At 39.4% G+C, this 16,937-nt stretch overlaps 1 protein-coding gene across 2 annotated transcripts; it reads left to right on the top strand.

Moving 5' to 3' along the window:
• Positions 1–8,210: 8,210 nt before the first annotated feature.
• On the top strand, positions 8,211–16,331 carry GORASP2 (golgi reassembly stacking protein 2, 55kDa). Of its 2 annotated transcripts, none has more exons than XM_010566987.1 (10): positions 8,211–8,298; positions 8,704–8,784; positions 9,558–9,761; positions 10,181–10,267; positions 10,747–10,877; positions 11,491–11,623; positions 11,747–11,872; positions 12,228–12,312; positions 14,405–14,500; positions 15,383–16,331. In XM_010566987.1, exons 3-10 carry the CDS (start codon positions 9,618–9,620, stop codon positions 15,601–15,603), a joined length of 1,023 nt encoding a protein of 340 aa, XP_010565289.1. In that variant the 5' UTR covers positions 8,211–8,298; positions 8,704–8,784; positions 9,558–9,617; the 3' UTR covers positions 15,604–16,331. The 2 variants fall into 2 exon arrangements, with proteins under 2 accessions (XP_010565289.1, XP_010565280.1); XM_010566978.1 differs by having other exon boundaries at positions 8,212–8,298; positions 15,284–16,331.
• Positions 16,332–16,937: the final 606 nt, after the last annotated feature.

Raw genomic sequence — 16,937 nt, 5'->3', positions numbered from 1 at the left:
CGGGCTCCGAGCCGCCCTCGCCCCGGCTGGAGAGATCCGGGCGGTCCGGACCGCGCCGTCGGGCTGCGCCGCCTGCGCTTCGGTTTGTAAAGAGGCCGGGAGGGAGGGTGCGCGGGAGGCGACGCCGCTTTTTGGGCAGCCTTCGAGGGCCGCCTCCCCTCTAGGAAACGCTGCGAGCCCGCCAGCCCGCCCGCGTTCCACCGGCAGCCCGAGAGGCGCAGCCCTTCGGGTGCCTGGCTCGGGTAACGCGTCAGGCTTTCTCTCGGTCGTTGCATCGTGATCTGAGGTGTAGCTGCTTCGCCCCCCGACAGTAGTTCCGGGGGTGTTAGATCAAGGTATTTAAATGACAGGCGTCACACCTGCCGGAGCTGCCTTCATAGCGAAGGTGGTGCTGCTCTTTTTCTTAGTTGCATAGTTTTTGTTCGCACCGCGGCTGCAAAATTTTGGTTTTGTGTGCAACAAAATATTTTGGTAGGCTGCGTTAGAGGTCTTGGGTGCAGCCTTTTGGAAGTCCTTTCCTTAGCGTGTGTTTCACGTTCAGCGAGCAGAATGGTACCTGGGTTGTGTCCTCAAATCCGATGCAATGGGCGATAACAGTAACTTTGCCAGAGTTACCAGTAACCTTGCCCACACCATAGTACTTTTGCCACTGTAGCTAGAGCGTGAGTACCCTTACTGTAGGCACCGTGCTGGGCTAGTTTTTGTTGGCATCGGACTTTCTCAGATCAGCTCTCTGTGTAGAGCTAGTCCCGCATTTTAGACATGTGAAAGAGCACAAGACCTCCACTCACATGGATTAGTACTACCTTACTTGGTCCAGCTTGCTAGCAGTGAGCTACAACTATATGTAGAATACCATGGTGAAAAAAAGAACCAAGATCATCTTTCAGGTGTTAAAAAATACTGCTGTAATGCTTTTGAGAAGCAAACATTGACGTTCGGATAAACTCCAAATATTCATCTGTTAAAATTTACATATAGGCTAAAGTCATACTCGTCTTTGTTTCTCCCTTTTAATGTTAGTAATATATAACAATCCAATGTTACTAATGTATGATAATCCATTTTGTCTTCTCCTTTTGCCCCACAAAAAAACTTCTGCACTTTGGTAAAAGTGGCAGACTTTTTGTTTGGTTGGTTTTAGCATACTACAGTGTAAATATAATGCCCTTTTTACTCTTAAGGGTTGTAAAGTCAGTAAGTACTCTGCAGTTAGAATATCAGTTATGTCAGATTCATCAGTTCATACTGTTTGATTAAAACACATCAGTAAATTGAGATGCATCTCTTTTATGAAGTATGACCTACTCGTCTTTTCTTGTAATCTTGCCTGTATCTGGCACCTTTTGTTTTCATTTAGGCACCTTTTGGTTGTAATATTTTTTCGCTGTGTCTTGAAGTGGCAGTGTTTGATTGCCAGTCTTTGTAAATGTAATTGGTAGGTGCACTTTAAAGAAGTTGATTTCTGAGAGGACAGCTGTATTTACATTAAATGCAGGAAAGGACCTGCCTGTTGTCTTAAACAGACTGATGTCTCTGTTTTTCACTGCCTTATCTTCTTGCTGATATCTTCAGATGGTGCAACATAATGAGCAATTTTTTTGTTGTTGTTGTGGACAGGCATCTTAAATTGCATCATGATCCCAGTCTTAACAGGAATTAGGCCTGTGCTTATATGTAGTCCAGAGTGTAGCTTCAGAGTAGAGAAAAATTCTGAAGTTTCACAGTTATAATTTGGAATGTTTATATTGAAATGCATGTGGCATAGAAGTGACTAGAATTTTCCTCTATAGTTCTTCCAAGTTTAATTTTCCAGTTGGTATTCTGTAGTAAGTTTGTTAGACAGATGTGTTCAGCTCACACTGTTAGAGGAGCTCTGCACAAATGCTCTGTCTGCATGGACCGACCTTTGGTAGGACTTGGCAATACTGCCATTTTCTTCTAATTTATTCTCAAGTAGACTTTCTTTCTGAGGTCAGTATTTTGATCAGATAAACAAGAATGGTAAAAGGAAAATGGCAGTAGTCTTTCAGTGTTACAGATCTAATTCAGATAAGGCCAGATTTCTTTGATAATGCCAAACTTATGTAAACAGTATATAGTGGTCATTTTTAAGATTTCATTAGTTGTTGGAAAACTAGAGAAATGTCAGAAAATCTTTTCAATTATTGGAAGAAATTGTTTGGGTAGGGCAGATAAATGAAAAATATGTGTCAAGAGGCCATGAAACAAAGGAGGTAACGTTGTTCAGAATGACTAGGAGCCAAGTACAAGTTGCCAGAGGGATGAGCAACCTGAGACTGTTGCAAGTCCCAGGTTTCTTACAGCAAGGCCTTTACACTGTACATGCTGCCTCCCTACAAAACTGGTAGCAAGTCTCTTGCTCTGTTCACTTCAAACAGGAGCAGAAATACATACAGCAAGTGAATAATACCATTATTAATTTCTGACACAATTTTTTGCAGATTACTTAATTCTTTTTGGCTGCTTCTGCTAATGTTCAGTGCAATATCGCTTTCATTGTGAGCTTTTTTATCAGTGCACTTGTAACAGGAAATAGGAACCCTCTAGGACTGAAGAGCTGTCGAAGGAAAGCGATTTCATCATGTGCATACTTGACAGGAAAAGTTGCTGTGAGTTGCGCTGTTGGGGTTTCTAGACATTGAAATGTAGCCTTTTTTTTTTTAAGAGGGAGAGAACATTACAAACTGTTCTGTTGCCCTAGTCTCTTTGTAGGTAGACCTAATAATCAGTTATTTGTTTGAAACAATTATTTGTAATACATTTTTATTCCTCATATGTGCTTTTGCTGTTAGACTACCATTTATTGATTCATGTAATGTGCTCATAAATCTTTCTTTTAACTAGTACCTCCCAGGCTGGTAGCATGCAGTGCTGCTCACCTCTAGGAATTTTCTCCATTGTTTGTTTTTTTTCTCCTCCATAAGTTTCCTTTAACATAAGTTGCATGGCTGATTAGAGCAACTGTCTGACTCTGTGTATTGCTCAGTATGCGTTTGTTTCTGCTCTTCAAAACAATGAGGGAAGATTTTGAATAACTTTCCTGTTCAGCAATGTGAAACGGCTATAGTTTGCCCAGGCCGTTGTAATGACTTGACAATTTCTTCAACTAATAGATGATGTCACAACAACCCCATGCAGCGCTACAGGCTTGGGGAAGAGTGGCTGGAAAGCTGCCCAGCAGAGAAAGACCTGGGGGTGGTGGTTGACAGCCGGCTGAATATGAGCCAGCAGTGTGCCCAGGTGGCCAAGAAGGCCAACAGCATCCTGGCCTGCGTCAGAAATAGTGTGGCCAGCAGGAGCAGGGAAGGGATCGTTCCCCTGTACTGGGCACTGGTGAGGCCGCACCTTGAGTTCTGTGTTCAGTTTTGGGCCCCTCACTACAGGAAAGACATTGAGGTGCTGGAGCAGGTCCAGAGAAGGGCAACCAAGTTGGTGAGGGGCCTGGAGCACAGGTCTTATGGGGAGCGGCTGAGGGAGCTGGGGCTGTTTAGTCTGGAGAAAAGGAGGCTGAGGGGAGACCTTATCACTCTCTGCAACTACCTGAAAGGAGGTTGTAGTGAGGTGGGTGTTGGTCTCTTCTCCCAAGTAACAAGTGATAGGACCAGAGGAAACAGCCTCAACTCGTGCCAGGGGAGGTTTAGATAGGATATTAGGAAAAATTTCTTTACTGAAAGCGTTGTCAGGTATTGGAACAGGCTGCCCGGGGAAGTGGTGGAGTCACCATCCCTGAAGGTATTGAAAAGACATATAGATGTGGTGCTTAGGGACATGGTTTAGTGGTGGACTTGGCAGTGCTAAGTTAATGGCTGGACGTGATGATCTTAAAGGTCTCTTCCAATAAACAAGTCTATGTAAGAATTTTTACTGGTGAGAGATTTGTATGCTACTGTGTTATGTGCTGGTCTACCTAAAAGATACTGAACAGCGGTGCCCAAAGTTTAGATTTCTAACTTTTACATGAGTGGTTCGGTTTGTTGTAGTAGAGATACAAACATGTTGCCATAAAGGGATGACTTACTTTTTAAGGGAGGCTCACATTTTAAAAGCTCAAGTTAAATTCTCTGTGCTAAAATAAAATTTGATGCTACGTATAGGGAATCTATTTTCTTACAAAAAGCTTATACAGCTTTTTCTCTTGAAAACTGGGTGTTTCTTAAGGAAATTCAATACAGTTATGCCATGTAATGTGTTAATGTAGCTGACAGAAATAAAATAGATTCTGTCAGACCTAACAGGAATTGCTTATACACGATACATAATGAAATTTTATTACTAGTTACAGAATGGGTGGAAGAATTACAAAAAAACTTCTTTCAGCATTTTGTTGGTAATAAAGTAAATATTAGGAAGCATTTCTTATGTGGAAAAAAAGAAACTTCAGGGCTTCTGCTCCTTGGAAGTTGTGTATTTAGTGCTTGAAGCTAAGCTTCTGAAAGTTTTAAGTGAACACTAGTATAAGTTATCTGAGTTTCAAAAGTGGCGAGAGCCTTCATCTGCCTCTGAAAATCAGGGTTTCCATGCCTAATTCCATTTATAATAGCACTACTCGCTTGGGGCTTAAATTTGTGACCATTGTTTTGCTGAGAGGCCTTATTATAACTTGCAATGTACAATATATACTGTGTAGGCGTAGAGTGATAGTGTTGGGAAGGGTGTTCAGCAGAGAGAAACTTTGTGTATTTACCAAAAAAGAAGTCTTTTTAGTAATGCAGATTAAAATTAGTGTCTTGACCTTGAAACCCTTTCCCTGTTTAATTCTTGACAGTGAATTAAAAGTGAAATAATTAGTGTGTAATCTATGTGCTCAGCAGCCCTGCTGTCCTCTTGGTGAGAAACTGAAGTCCTGCAGCATTTTATGAGGCTGAAAGACTCATACAGCCCTTTTCTGCCTTCTGACATTCAGCATTCTCGATGGAGGTTTTCTTCACTTGCTCTTAAAAAGCGCTGGTGGTGGCAGTTCCACAGCTTCTCCGGGTAGTCTGTTGCACTGTTTTCCTCTACTGTTAGAAAGTCATGGCATTTACCCACAGGTGTCTGTAACTTAGATGTCTGAAATAACAGCTGGCTTTGAGAAAATTAGGCTTCCCAAGCTGCCATGGATGGTATCTTGCCTGCAGTGGCATCTGTTGTAAATGGTGTTACTTGATTATTTCTCAGTCCTTATTCAGTTACAAAGGCAAATTACTGAATACCTACTTGGGGCACACAGCAAAGCTGCACAAAGGCAGATTGCTTAGGAGGCCTAGAGTTTATGTATGTATACATAGAATCTTTATTTCCATCATTAATAAGAAGGTTTTTGTGCCCTTGTATTTCCTAAGATCCCTGGTTATCCTTTGTTGCTGTAGTTCCTGGAAGAGAACCACGGCCACAGAGCTTTGGGCAGAGAGCTGTGCTGTGCATTTGGCACTGCATGGTGGTGATGAATTGTGCAGGTAGCCGGCTAAAAATAAGGTGATGTGACATAAAAACTGTATGGGGTCGGTGTGATTGTTGTGCAGGGCTGAGTATGTCACTTCTTTAAGGAGGAGACTTCTCATGTGGAATGAACTTGGAATTTCTGTTTTGCATTTCTGGGACCACCAGGCATAAAAATGCTTTTGCGTCAGTGATGTTGGCCCAGACAAGCTAGGGAAATAGGAAACTTTTTGTGACTGAACCTGTGCGTGGCAGCATGAGGAAATGTGATGAAAGAAGGGATGCAACTACATGCTTCTGAGGTGTGTATATGATTGATGCAACTGTTAAGAGCTTGATTTCTTTTAGCTACATCTTCCTGGTAGTTTTTACATGCCTGCTTAGAAACAAACCATGCAGAGATGTTCAGGGTTGTGATGGATTTGGGGAGGGTGTACAACATCTGAAGATGCTTTCTGCAAACTAATTGTTTGGAACTTGGTGCAGTCCCTTCATCAGTTTGGGGCAGACTATAAATAATTTACTTAGAATACCAAATCTATCTATACATCCCAGGTGTCAGCAAGCTTGACATTGATGGATGCTGAACATATGTAATTCTCATTTATTGTAGGTGCTCCTTCTTGTTTTAAAAGATTACCTTATTGAATACTAGTCACTGTTGGTTCAGTGTTCAGGATGTAATCTATTGAAGGTTGTAAGGGAGGGATATTGTATCAGAGTGTAGGGATTTTGTTGTTTGGGTTTTTTTTAAGAAATTCATTTGGAAATGGAAATCTCTGAATAAACAGTGGACCATGTCAGGGCTGCTTTTGCAGCTGTCTTACTGGCTGAGTGAACTCTGGCTTTTCAGAATTTCAAGGCCAAGAGACATGTATCCAGTCCTAACAATCTGATGTGTTATCTGAATAAATGTATCAGTTTGCTGGAATTACTGATTTCTGAATATGAGGTTTAGAAAGACATGTTCTGTCTTTAAAGTTCTTGTTTTCCTAATAACTTCTGAAACCATCTGCTGATTTCACTTTGGTATAAAGCCTTTGTGTCAGGCTCGTTAAAAACACAAAATGTAAGTTCTTATATGTCACATGCAATGCAATGGGTGGTAGAATGAGAAAGAGAGAGGCTATTAAAGTATTTTCATGTCATGCCCCTAAACTGAGGGAAGAGCAACAAACAGCACAAGCTCATCCTACATTTGCTGTTAGAAAAAACATGTCAGAGGGGAGGATGTTTTGAATTACTTAATTACAAGAGAAACTTCAAGCCCAAGAATGCCATTATGGAGCATGTCCATAGGAGATCAGAGTTCTTTAATTCTGTTTTCATGAAACTGTTCGTTTAACCTTTCCTTGGCAGGAAGGCCTTGAGTACCCAACATAATAAGTAAATGCTTTCTACATTTGAGAATAATAATTCATGTAGTGTATTTCAGCCTCTCTGTGGCTTTTCTCATAAGCTAAAAATTTCTGTTTGTGGAAGCTGTTCTGAGGTAGCTCTACCTTATTGAAAGTTTTAGTATCTAAAGTTAAAAATTAGCTCTAGGGACAGTCTACTAATGTCAAAGCAACATCCACAGTATGCCCAGGAGTTTCTATGCAGCTAGTGTTGGAGGGCCTGCTACATGGGGCTTAGCTTGTACTTTTACCTGTTTACTTACCACAAGTTGCTATCTGATCTCTAGTTATTCTTGGCGAGAGGCATCTTGAACTGACAGATTAAGTAATGTGGAGGCAGTAGTTTGGATCTAGTTAGTGGGACTGCAGGTTAGTTCAGTGATTGAGAGCTGTGGTTCTGTACAGTTAATACTTGACAGAAAGAGACAATACCCTCAGTTGTAGGAAATTATTTCCAAGGAGCATGCAGGCATCTTGAAGAGATGCTTCTGCAAATGCACTTCCAGTTCTAGTTAGAAATTATAAATGTGGGGTTTGGGGATGTTATTGCTGCCTCAGTGATTTTTATTACTGTGGGATAATGTCTGTTTCACGCTTTTTTGCTGCTTTACAAATCTTGGACAGCAATCAGTGTGTGTGATGTGGCTCTGGAACTACTGATTCCAGGTTATTTTTTCTTTAATGAATATTTAGGTTATGTGACACTAATGTTCTAAGTTTCTGGCATCTGTTACAGAAAGCTACCCACAAGTAATCTGAGTTTTTTTCCAAGCTCTGATTTTGTGAATATGTTGGGCAGAGGTAAATAGACTCTAAGAGGATGGTTTTAGTAGTAATCAAGCTTTTTTTTTTCATATTAGAATATTTTGTCCTAGATGAGTCATGTTAAGAAAACTCAGTTCCTGCGAATCAGACTGGTATTGAACAAATTGGCAGATTTGTACCAGTTCTGTCAGATGGAATAACATGTAAGAAACCACACTGTAAAGGGTAACACTTTTAAGATCTTTTTGGAGGATGAATGTAGCACATAAAAGAAAAAGCCAGTGGGTAAAATGAATCAGCTTACAAATAAAGAAAGATAGTCTTTACTGCAAAGGCTGTAGGAAAAATCTGATAGCCATATTGGAGTCACTTTTGTCTGTCAGCAATGCATGTAATAGTGAAAAAATAACACTGGCAAAATGTCTCTCAGTTACTCTATTTGGAATTAGAAGCATACTTTAAGCTTCTGGGAGCAACGTGTATACAGTACTTAGGCCTTGTCCTAGGGAAGTGGTTGAATTATTTGAGCTGCCGTGACTGCAGAATTGCACGGGTCCCTTTTCTTGCAGCTTGTTGGTATGTTAATGAATCATTCGTTGTACAGATGCCCTCTGTCTCAAGAATGTCAACAGGTGATGTTTAATCGTGAGGTAACAACTTGTGTGTACACAGACGTGACTCTCCTTTTCCTCTAGTAAGTATAAGATAAAAAGCAACGTCCAGCGTTGGTACTTCTGTGGAAGGATACTGCTTTTTAACCAACTTTTTCAGAATTCATTAAGCTCATTCTTTGACCATAATCTCCTTTATTGAAATACATACAATTTATCTGCTGCAGCTATTAAGCAGTGCTTGTCCCAGGGAGTGGCTACTGTTGTGTCATTCCTCAATAATTTGTAAATTACTGATTCTTTTTAAATGTTTCTTTTTTTTAAAGGGAGATTTTTTTTTCTCCAGAAGATTATATTCGAACATTTTAAAATCATACATATGAACATCAGTAGCTTCTAGAACTACAGCTTGCACAAGTAGAAAGGTAATTCTAATCTATGAATCAGCATTGGTACACTTTTGCTAAATTCTTGTTTAACTTTGTTAGGTACAAGAAAACTCACCGGGGCATAGAGCTGGATTGGAGCCATTTTTTGATTTTATCGTGTCCATTAATGGTTCAAGATTGGTAAGTGTATTGCTATTTTATAACTCTGAATATAAACAACATGTTGAGAATCTTATTTTTACGGGTAAACCAATACATTTGTTTTATTTAAATGTATATAAAATATTTCTCCTTAATTTAACATGAGAAGGCCTAACTGCATCAGAAATTAATTTCCTTCACCCTGTAGTTATAATTCCATCAAAAATTTAGCTGGAGAATAAGGATGCAGACAGACATGCTTTCTGCAGATGTCTGCGCCAGCAGAAGATAGTATTACCTACTGATCCATCACTAGCTGCTTGTGTTAGTGCCCCTCTAGTCCTGTCTGTAAAACTGCTTGTGTGAGAACTTGCAAACTCATTTCAGTCAAAACAGGTTGATTGAAAGAGCTGTTGTCAAAGCTGTTAGCTGGGCAGGAATTGTGGGAGAAAGTTTTCAAGCAGAGCTGTAGTGAGACAACAAGCCATCATAGCTGTGGGTAAGCTCTTCTACCAGTACGGCTGGATTCAAGAAAACCTCTGAAAAGCTGCAAGGTGCATCGTATCACAGGTTTAATTAAAGTGCTTTCTTTCATGCTTGGAAAGCATGACCTGTTACTGTGAAATCCCAGGTTTTCACCAGAGTTGTATTCTAGAATTGTGAAGGGACTGGAAGCTTGTTATAAAATAGCTGTAGATACGTATTCTGATAATGCAGTGTTTATAGGACCTGTGAAATACAAAAGGGGTGCTATGGAACTGGATGTCTGCTGCATTAAACACTAAACCAAGCTCTTCTTTGAACATTTGCAGAATAAAGACAATGATACTCTCAAGGACCTGTTGAAAGCAAACGTTGAAAAACCTGTAAAAATGCTAGTGTACAGCAGCAAAACACTGGAACTGAGAGAAACGTCAGTGACACCCAGCAACATGTGGGGTGGGCAGGGCCTGCTGGGCGTGAGCATTCGTTTCTGCAGCTTTGATGGGGCCAATGAAAATGTATGGCATGTTTTGGTATGTACGGACTTCCAAGTATTTTTCTTACTGTTTCTTACTGCTAAACTTTTTATCTTTTTACTGAAAAGTAACTTGCAAGGGGGTGTACAAGCTATGAGATCAAATTGGTCTGTTTTCTCTTCATTGATTTGGGGTTTGGAAAGACTTTTGAGCTAGAACTGTATGTCTGTGGGTGTATTATCAAATCTTGTATTTAAATTGGTGGTTTTGTATAATACTCGGAACTCCTTGTAACTGTATCAAAAGAGACTGTCATCTAGCCACTGTTTCACTAGTTCAGTGACTATTCTACTAACTGTGTTGAAACTTGACCGGTTTGTCTGTCTGACTCAAAACTTGTGTGAAATGCACACCTAACTGTTCTGCTACACGCTGACAGTTACGCAGTGTTTTGTCACTTTCCATCTTAAAACTAGGAAGTGGAACCAAATTCTCCTGCTGCATTAGCTGGACTTAGACCTCATAGTGACTATATCATTGGAGCGGATACTGTCATGAATGAGGTAAGTATATAGAAATAAGATTCTGATTTTTTTTTTTTTTTTTCCAAAACGAAAAAAATTATACCAGGGCAGTTTGAAACCTCCCCAGTTCTGTGTCTCTGTTCAGTGCTAATGGAAGTAATTAATGCAAAGAGGAAGTTGCTCTGGCATGGTGCCTCTTCTTTGCGCTTAAATGCAATTCTGGAAATAAAAACTGCTCTTAAATATCTTCATGAAGCCAGATAGAAACATTTTTTTGTATTCTAATATTTCAAATAGCAGATTTGAAATCTGGGTTGTGCCACATGTTGTCTTAGTTGCACTAGCAAAGCACGTTTTAAAGTTGGCCTTGTGATAAAACAGCAGCACTGCAACAACTGCAACGTGTAGCTGTTACCAGGTTCTGTTACAGAAAGTTAGGACTAGGAAGATGATCATTTCTAATGTCAAATGATAAAATAAGGACAAGAAAGCCCTTACTCATTTTTATCCTTTTGCAGTCTGAAGATCTCTTTTCCCTTATTGAAACGCATGAAGCAAAGCCATTAAAACTTTATGTGTACAACACAGACACAGATAATTGTCGGGAGGTGGTGATTACTCCAAATTCTGCCTGGGGTGGAGAAGGCAGGTAAGGAGACAGTATGATGCAGGGGGATGGGTTGAGTTTCTTACAGCACTGGCCTAAAAGCTGCTTGCTTAACTTTTCTACAAAGACAGGAAAAGAGTGTTGTTATATCGAAGGCATTTCAACTTTAATAAATAGCATATTTACTTGAAATTCAGATTTAGTTACTTATGGGGGGGGGGGGCTGTTTTTACACAGTACATTAGCTAGTGCAAAAATGCACAAAGTGCAACAGTTGCTTTCTGCATTAGGCTTCAAATAGTGATTAGGCTGTAGTATATTCTTTAAGTATTGCACAGAAGCCAGAACAGAGGACTGCAAGTAACAAATGAGCTGAATTCCAGGCTGTATACCTGATAGAGCTGCTTGGTTTAAATAACAATAAAGTTTGTTTTGTGCTAAATGCTTATTGCTAAAAGCTACAGAATTTCCTTTCCGTTGTCTCATATTGGTTATTTCTCCATAGAAAATGAGGCAATGTTTGGGGGGGAGGGGGAAGCTGTACAGAACTTTTCTTGAAACTTGTAGGCATCTTGAGTCGTTCAGGCATTGCTAGCTATGGAGTTTGTAGTTGTAAAGTCACTTCACTGACTTTTAAATGTTCATATTTTAAAAGCCTAGGATGTGGCATTGGTTATGGATATTTGCATAGGATACCTACACGCCCATTTGAAGAGGGAAAGAAAATTTCTCTCCCAGGACAGCTGCCTAGTGCATCTCTCAGTCCCCTCAAAGATGGCTTCACAGAGGTAAGTTGTAGTCACTTTGGCTTGGTAGAAATGGATTATGATGTTATATTGCTTTTCTGCTTCTGTTGGTTCTTGTGGAAACAAACCCTAATGATGTAACTTTCTTTTTTTCCTTTCAATAAGGTTCAGCTGTCATCAGTTAACCCCCCAGCCACATTACCCCCTGGATCAGCAGGCCTTGAGCAGAGTCTTTCAGGACTTTCTATTAGTTCTCCCTCAACTACTGCCAGTAACGTTCTCAGTACAGGTTAGTATGGAAGTATGGACTCTTGAAATGCATGGGTTTTCTGACTTTTTTGCACCCACAGATGTTTCTATCAATTAACAGAAGGCAGAAGAGAACAAAATTTTCTCTTCCTCAAACTTTTCTCAACAAAGGCTAGACTACTGTAATTGTGTCCTACTTGTTAACAAAATAATCGCAAACAAAGTGTATCAGAAATACGATGCATGTTATTTAGAATACTACTTTTCTTCATCAACTTTTTATGGTTAAGGCAAATAGTAATTCTCCAGTAAAAAATTATTTATTTGTACTCCTTGAGGAAGGGAGCTGAAGTGTTGTATGCTTAAAACTAATGTTGTTTTCCTGTATACTCCACCAGGTCCAACAGTTCCATTATTACCACCACAAGTAAGTCAGTCCCTTACCTCTGTGCCACCAGTTAACCCAGCAACTACATTACCAGGTCAGTAGGTAAAATTTCTTAAAACATTTCTGAAACAAAAATCTTAAGGGAGCAAGGGAAGAGACCTGTCTCTTCCACCGCTTTTTGGGGGCAGGAGGGTATAACTTGATAGAACTTACACATTTCATGTTAAAGATCTCTATACAACCTCTTCAACCTTAAGAATTTTTTGTTTTAGATTGTGTGCACAGGCGTCTGCAGCACAGAGGACTGACTTGGCAACAGAGTTTAGAATCAGTTACCTTTTAGGGCCCCCTGTACATAGATGCAGCATTCAGGATTTCTCAGGAAGATATTAGCTTTGCTATTTGCAACATTTCTTGAGTTGATATATTGTTACTTTCCACAGTTCACAAATTGTATGTTGCAAAATAGTTTTGCAAATAACTTCACAGTTTCCGATTTGTCCTTTGCACTCAGAGAGCATGACAGAAGAAAACTCTGAGAAGGCATGTCTTGCCTATTTTTTGCATTCCTTTCACTCATAAAACCTCCCTTTTAGGAAACTCCTTTTTAATATTCAGCTTGATTATTCTTCCTAGTATAGATAGAGGGCTAACAATATAGAACTGTATGTTGCAGTTACTGTTTCTGAATTATTTAGTAATTTAAACTGGTGTAACAAAAGTAAGAATATGTCTACAAAGGGGTGTGCATTATTTCCTGATAATAATGAACATTTCAAGCACTAGTATTCCAGAATTATTCACAGTGGGTAAGATGAGAATTGTGTAGGATTTTGCCATGTAGTCGGTGCACTGGTACAGGACTTGATCGTGCATTCCGAAACACTGATGGAGTTGTATTTTATGTTTTGTATGTTATGAGACAAGTAGATAAAGATGTGTCCAAAAATTTTAAGTAATGCTTGGAGGTATGCTCTCTGACATAGAAAAATGTGTAGTAGAGCTAAGTGCATGCAAACAAGGGCAGAGAACTTTAATCTTGTACTGTGTAGAGAAAATAGCAAACGACTAAGAAGTTCAGCTTCTGTTAATGTCCTGTTCTTCCCCAGCCCCCTACCCACCTCTTCCCCAAAATCTGCAAATATGCATTTTCCTTTCACCTTGTTCTCTGAATAGTATCATTGCTTTTTTAAAAGCTATTGGATATTTCTTGCAATTTACATGGCCATACAAGTGGAATTGTAAGTATTAAATATACAGGAGGTTTAAAATTTGAGTGAATTTGTGCAAAGTTCAGCTTTTTTCAGATCTTAAAAAAAGTTCAAACCAAAGCTGCTTGTAGCTGAGCTGAAAGCTCTTTGAGTCAGATTATGTCGGCCTTTGTGGCTAATGAATTCACAGGTAGGTAAAGATGACTGGGTTTTAATCAAAATCTGTGTGCTGTGGCTTTGCTTTAAGACTTTTCTCCTCTCTGTCTTATTACTGTAGTATCAACAGTTTATTTTGGAATTAGCCTTCTGTGAGCTAAACACAAAGTAGGAATAGAGCCTTTGCCTCAGAAATGCAGGTCTTCTAAGACAGGAAATTCAGGAGCGGAAGGACGTTCCATAGCAAACACAATGATGGAAGGATGTGTGTTGTGTTCATCATATGCTTCTCTTCTATTTTCAGTCCTTCCTGACTTTGAAAGTTACTTTGTCTTGCCTTTCCTATATATTTTTGTGTTTAACTCTAGTTATGAACTAAATAGAAAAGACTAATAATAGAGTAATCAATATTAGAGATGGAAATACTATGTATTTCATCCTATTACTATCTTCTGCCATTCAAATTAGCAATGGAGGGCATCTGGTACAGTGCTGTGGTGAAATAACTGCCTTCGTTAAAAGCTGAACTTGGAATGCAAACCTACTAAATCCTTGAAATAAGATTCTGCTTTCCTCAGAAAAATCCAAAGAATTGTGATTATGTATTTGCTAGTCCAGACTTCCTGCTATAGGTATCTGTTTTTACTGTGCAACTTAGAAGCTGAAACTCAGGTGAATTTGCATTCTTATATGTAAAAATGATAATCAAGATATAAAGCAATATAAAATAACTTTAAATGGTCAATAAGATCTCAGAATCAGTTAGGAAAAAAAAGAAAATATAAGTTTTCAGCTGTAACTTTTCCACTCTTCTCTTAGGTCTGATGCCATTACCAGCAGGGCTTCCCAACCTGACTGATCTGTCCAAACTTAATTTACCTGCACCACACATTGTTCCAGAAATCATGCAGCCTGGTATGTGCTTCTGCAAACTGAAACACTGTAATAGTGGGTCTCTCCTTGACGATCCTTGACACTCTCATTTAGAGCCATCTGGTGGAGTGCTGAAGAGGATAAATTGAATGTTTGCCTGAGGTGGAAGTTGATGGTAGTGCCCAGATCAGGTAGACAGGGAATATGTCTTTAGATAAACTAATTCTAAACCTGTGTCTGTATTTAGTTGTTTCATCTTATATTACCTGATATATGATCTCAAAAGAGATTGTGCCAAGAATGAAAGTATATAGTTTTATCGGTAGAAGAAAATACGAGGTGTTTCCTTGTATGAGGAGATCGAAGCACCCTGACTGAATGCCAAAAGTACAAACTAATACTAGATTTATGGTTTTGAATAAAACAAAACTGCTGAAGGTGCACATGGAGCAAGCAAAAAGAAATTGGAAGCTTATATGGAACAAGTTTCTTGGTAACTTCTTGTTTCTGGCAGGTTAGTGAATGCCAGAAAAATCTAATTGTCAGGATTAATGCATTAAATACCTCGTCCTCTGGGGAGGTAGAAACAAACTTGAGTTTATTCTGATTCTTCAATTCTGAAATTGTCAGGCTTGAAACTAGCCTACCGAGTCAGTGCTGCACATATATCATGCTCACACTAAGTTCAAAAAGCTTCCTCCTCTGCAAGAGTAAATAGGAGATTAGAGAAGGTAAAAAAATTTTAAGCACCAGAGAATCTCTCCAGATCTGTCTGTGGTATGCAGCAGCCCACTGCCTTTTTTTTTTTTTTTTCTCTCTCCTTAGGTTTGCCATCCCTTCCCTCCTTGCCACCTCTGAATCTAATGGGAATAACACCTCTATCAATGCCACCCAAATGTGTTCCTCTGCTTCCTTTGGTCACAGAGGCATCTACAGTGCCTACAGATTTGCTTCCCTCCATTACTCAAGCTGGAAGCTTTTCCATCAACCCTGGCACTACTGTAAATGTAGAACAGACCTCTACGCTCACCTTGGATAGTGCTACCCCAACTTCTAAGGCAACTATTGTTGACAGATCAAGTGAATCCTCTACAGTTAATGAGAAAACATCTGGAGTCACAGATACACAAGCTTCTGAATCGTAACTCCAGATCACTCTGGATTGGCTTGGTATTTATTTAGCCATGGGATACATATTTGAAGAGCAAGCTATCATTAATTTCATACTAGTTTGTACTTAATCTTTAGGAGTCCTGTAAATAATATGGAGGTATAATAAAAATAAAAAGGGGTTTATAAAGTGTGCGTGGTGGGAGGGGAGAAAGAGTACTTGTATGTAACCAAAAAAAAAAAAAGTCAAGGCGGTAAATAGAATTCCACTGCCAAACTCGGAGATACATGTTTTTGATATAGGCTGACAGCCTTAGCCTGCTAGGCCTGTCCTTGCTTATAATTAGCAATTTTTGCTTCTGATAGAAATGAAGCGGTTCTTGCGTGTGACATTTACGTACTATAGTTCTTGTTCTTTGCAAGTATCTTGTTACTACAGTGGGGATGAGAATGTTTAGTCTGAGTTGTAAATTTTAACACTGCAAAACTTCCACCTAAAGATATTTCTATTAAAGTTGCTGAGTGACCTGTTAACTGACATCTCGTTATTCAGCTTGTACACAAATCTTTATTTTTAAGCTCTTGAGAGATGCTCAAGCCATGTTTTGTAACTGCTGCTGCGTTGTTTCATACGCCCACTGTAAAATGGCATTTGGAAGGGAATACAGGAAATGTTAAATGTAGCACACAATTTGGCACTTCATGACTACTGTAAGACAAATTAATGGATTAAGCATACATACAGCAATAAATTCCTGGAATTTTATCATTTGTGTGACAAAATAGCACATTTACTTGTTTAATGCTTAAATTCTCATTTAACTGTTTGTAGCTCATCTCTCTCTAGCACAGATCCGTGAAAGGGCTCCCCTCCAGAGGAATGGATCCAAGAGGGAATGCCAGAGTTCTTAATGGCAGGCAGGATCAGCACTAGCAGTTAGATCTGTTGCAGCAATGAGTCATAAAATCTGCCTGGATATGATTCATACTTGGCTTTTTAAATTGATGTTCAGGGTGAAAATTGTAGATTAACTGTAGATTATACACTTGTATAAACTGCTTTGTGCGCTGTACTCCAGGTGATAGCCTTTGCTCCTGGTATGAGGTACAGTTAACATGGAAGACTCTTCTGTACTATTCCAGTCCTTCTATACCACTGGGATTTCATTTATATGTGTTTGCTACAAGCATATGCAAACTTTAGCCATATCATCAGCAGGCTTGAGTCAAAGCCTGTCTCAACAGCTACATAATCCCTTTTGGCAACATGGTGTGCCTGATGACTGTTTGGAATAGTAGTTGCATCTAACTGCTGATCATAATGTCTCAAAGAATTAGTTCAAGTGGAAGCCTTATCTAGTTCCTGTTG

This window comes from Haliaeetus leucocephalus, unplaced genomic scaffold, assembly GCF_000737465.1.
Source record: "Haliaeetus leucocephalus isolate CR32 unplaced genomic scaffold, Haliaeetus_leucocephalus-4.0 Scaffold1, whole genome shotgun sequence".
Lineage (NCBI taxonomy): Eukaryota > Metazoa > Chordata > Aves > Accipitriformes > Accipitridae > Haliaeetus > Haliaeetus leucocephalus.
This window is presented reverse-complemented; position numbering and strand designations above follow the sequence as displayed.